The sequence below is a fragment of the Arachis ipaensis genome, chromosome B01, assembly GCF_000816755.2.
Source record: "Arachis ipaensis cultivar K30076 chromosome B01, Araip1.1, whole genome shotgun sequence".
NCBI classification, from domain to species: domain Eukaryota; kingdom Viridiplantae; phylum Streptophyta; class Magnoliopsida; order Fabales; family Fabaceae; genus Arachis; species Arachis ipaensis.
This window is the reverse complement of record NC_029785.2, coordinates 131,626,767-131,629,098: the sequence shown is the minus strand read 5'-3', so window position 1 is coordinate 131,629,098 and position 2,332 is coordinate 131,626,767. Positions and strand designations below refer to the sequence as shown.

The following is a 2,332-nucleotide window of genomic DNA, read 5'->3' as shown; positions in this document are numbered from 1 at the left end:
TCAATTCAAATGTATTTACAAAAATTTAAATTAAATAAATAATTCGTTTGTTAAATACAAAATTTTTTTTGTCACTTACAAAAAAAATATAATTTATTTATTATTTTTTACGCATTTTTCAAATCTTTCAGGGGTCATTTTATTAATAATGCATTTCAAGAATTTTTTTTGTTAGTAATTAATTCTTTTAGATATCAAATAGATAGTTAATCCTTTTCTTAATTTAGAAGATCTTAGAACATCACCAATGCTAGTTCTAATTTTATTTCATGTTGGGTCCTACAAGAACATTTGTAGGACCATATATCATAAATAGTAATTTGAAATTAAAAATGAAATTTGTTTCTGTAGTAGACACTTTTGTTTTATTGAATTCTTACTATTCCTTAATTTTATTTTCAAAATTTTGTTATATACTGTGCCTATTGAATTACCTATTAGTTCAAAAGGAGTTAGTTATGCACTTATACTATTAGTGTATATTAGGGAGAAAAAAAATAACCAAAATTTATTTTATTTAATATTTTTTAATTATTACAATAATTAATAAATATTAAATAAAACATGTTATCACGAATTTTAACTAATTTCTTTTAATTACTAAACATTTTGGATTCGAAAAATACTCCATTTAAAATGCTCTTGAAATTAAATTTAGAACACAATTCACGAAGCATGTAATATTTCCTAGATTCATCTTTGACCTACATTATTAGCCAAAGAATCCACCCACCTCTTCCCAAAGGAAATGGTTGTCTCACACTCTCTTATAAAATACTCATACAATCTTGAAGCTTTATAATATAAACACGGAGAAAGTCTAGGGACAGCATATTTTGTGGTTTTTAGCCATCAATTAGCTATTAATGATATTTTTAATGGTATAATATTATATTTAGTTGTGTAAAATTATTCAATTTCTTTTTTATAGTTAAGTACTGGCCAAAATTTAACAAAAGTACTGCCTCTAGCACTTCTCTATAAACATGAAGCAGCAGTACTACTTATCATCTCTTAATATATTCTTGTGCACTATTATTGTTGTTGTAGCTTCAATGTCTCATAGTGATGATGACAAACCCAAAGTTATAGTGCAAGCATGTAGCAACACACCAAACCCTGACCAATGCTTCCACTACATCAAAGCTGATCCTAGGAGCAACACTGTTAAGGATGTCCAAGATGTTGGAATACTCATGGCAAGAATTTTACAACTCAAAGCAAAACTCGCCAGGGACAAAATCTACCGAATGATGTCGGCCGCAGAAAGACCGGATTTGAAGGTTCATAAGTTGAAAGCATGTCTTGGAAGTTACAATAATATTTTGAATGTTGATGTTGAAGTAGCCATTGATGCTTTCAAAGATGGGAATCCACGGATGGCTGAAGTTGGTGCTGATACCGCTTCCCATGGAGTCAGTGATTGTGAGGAAAGCTTCAATGGGGAATCTCCAATTACCAATTTCAATACTCTTATTTAGGGGTGTTCAAATCTAAACCGATCCAAATTAAACTGTTTATTCAATTCGATTCAAACCGAAAATCGATTAAAACCGCATTAATTCGGATTTGATTAGATTCTATTTTTTGTAAACCGCTGGATTGGATCAGATTTCAGATCTACTTTTCATAACCGATCCAATCCAATCCAAACCGCACAATGTGCTATAATATTATTATTTTATTATTATATTTACAATTATACTTATAATATGTTCAATTTGTTATACATTTTTCTATTATTCATGTATTATTATTATTTAATAAATATTTTATGTTTAAAATATTATTTATTTATCCATTTTAACTAATCTATAATTTTATTTCTATTGTTATGTTATCGTTAGTTTTTTTAAGATATTGTTAAGACTTGTTATGTCATCGTTGATTATTTAAAATTTGATGTTGAGACTTGTTTATGTAATTAATTTTTTTATTTAAAAAACCGCAAATTCAAACCGATCCAAACCGCTTGTAATCGGATCGGATCGGATCGAATTTTCAAAAAAAAATTTCATCCAATCCAAACCGCACCGCACATAAATTAAACATTCGGATCGGATGACTTTTTCCCTTAAAACCGAACCAAACCGCACCGCGAACACCCCTACTCTTATTCATGATATTGCTCTCTTGCTAGCGGCTATTGCTAGAGAATTAGAAGAGTAATTAAACTTAATTAAGTATGAATGCATGTTTATGTAAATAAAATAATTAAAATATTAATATATATTATGTTAAGTAATTTAGTTATTTTATGTTCTTTTTATTAGAGTAAATTAATAAAATGACAAATAAAATTTTGAAGATTTATATTTTAAAGAGATTAGTT

The 2,332-nt window shown here is 27.7% G+C and overlaps 1 protein-coding gene across 1 annotated transcript; it reads left to right on the top strand.

The window, feature by feature from the left end:
• Positions 987 to 1,481, top strand: LOC107614856 (cell wall / vacuolar inhibitor of fructosidase 1-like). Its single transcript, XM_016316985.1, has one exon. It carries the CDS (start codon positions 987 to 989, stop codon positions 1,479 to 1,481), a length of 495 nt encoding a protein of 164 aa, XP_016172471.1.

Bases quoted from the DNA above. Each gene is read 5' to 3' on its own strand.
- LOC107614856 (XM_016316985.1), top strand. From the start codon at position 987: ATGAAGCAGCAGTACTACTTATCATCTCTTAATATATTCTTGTGCACT.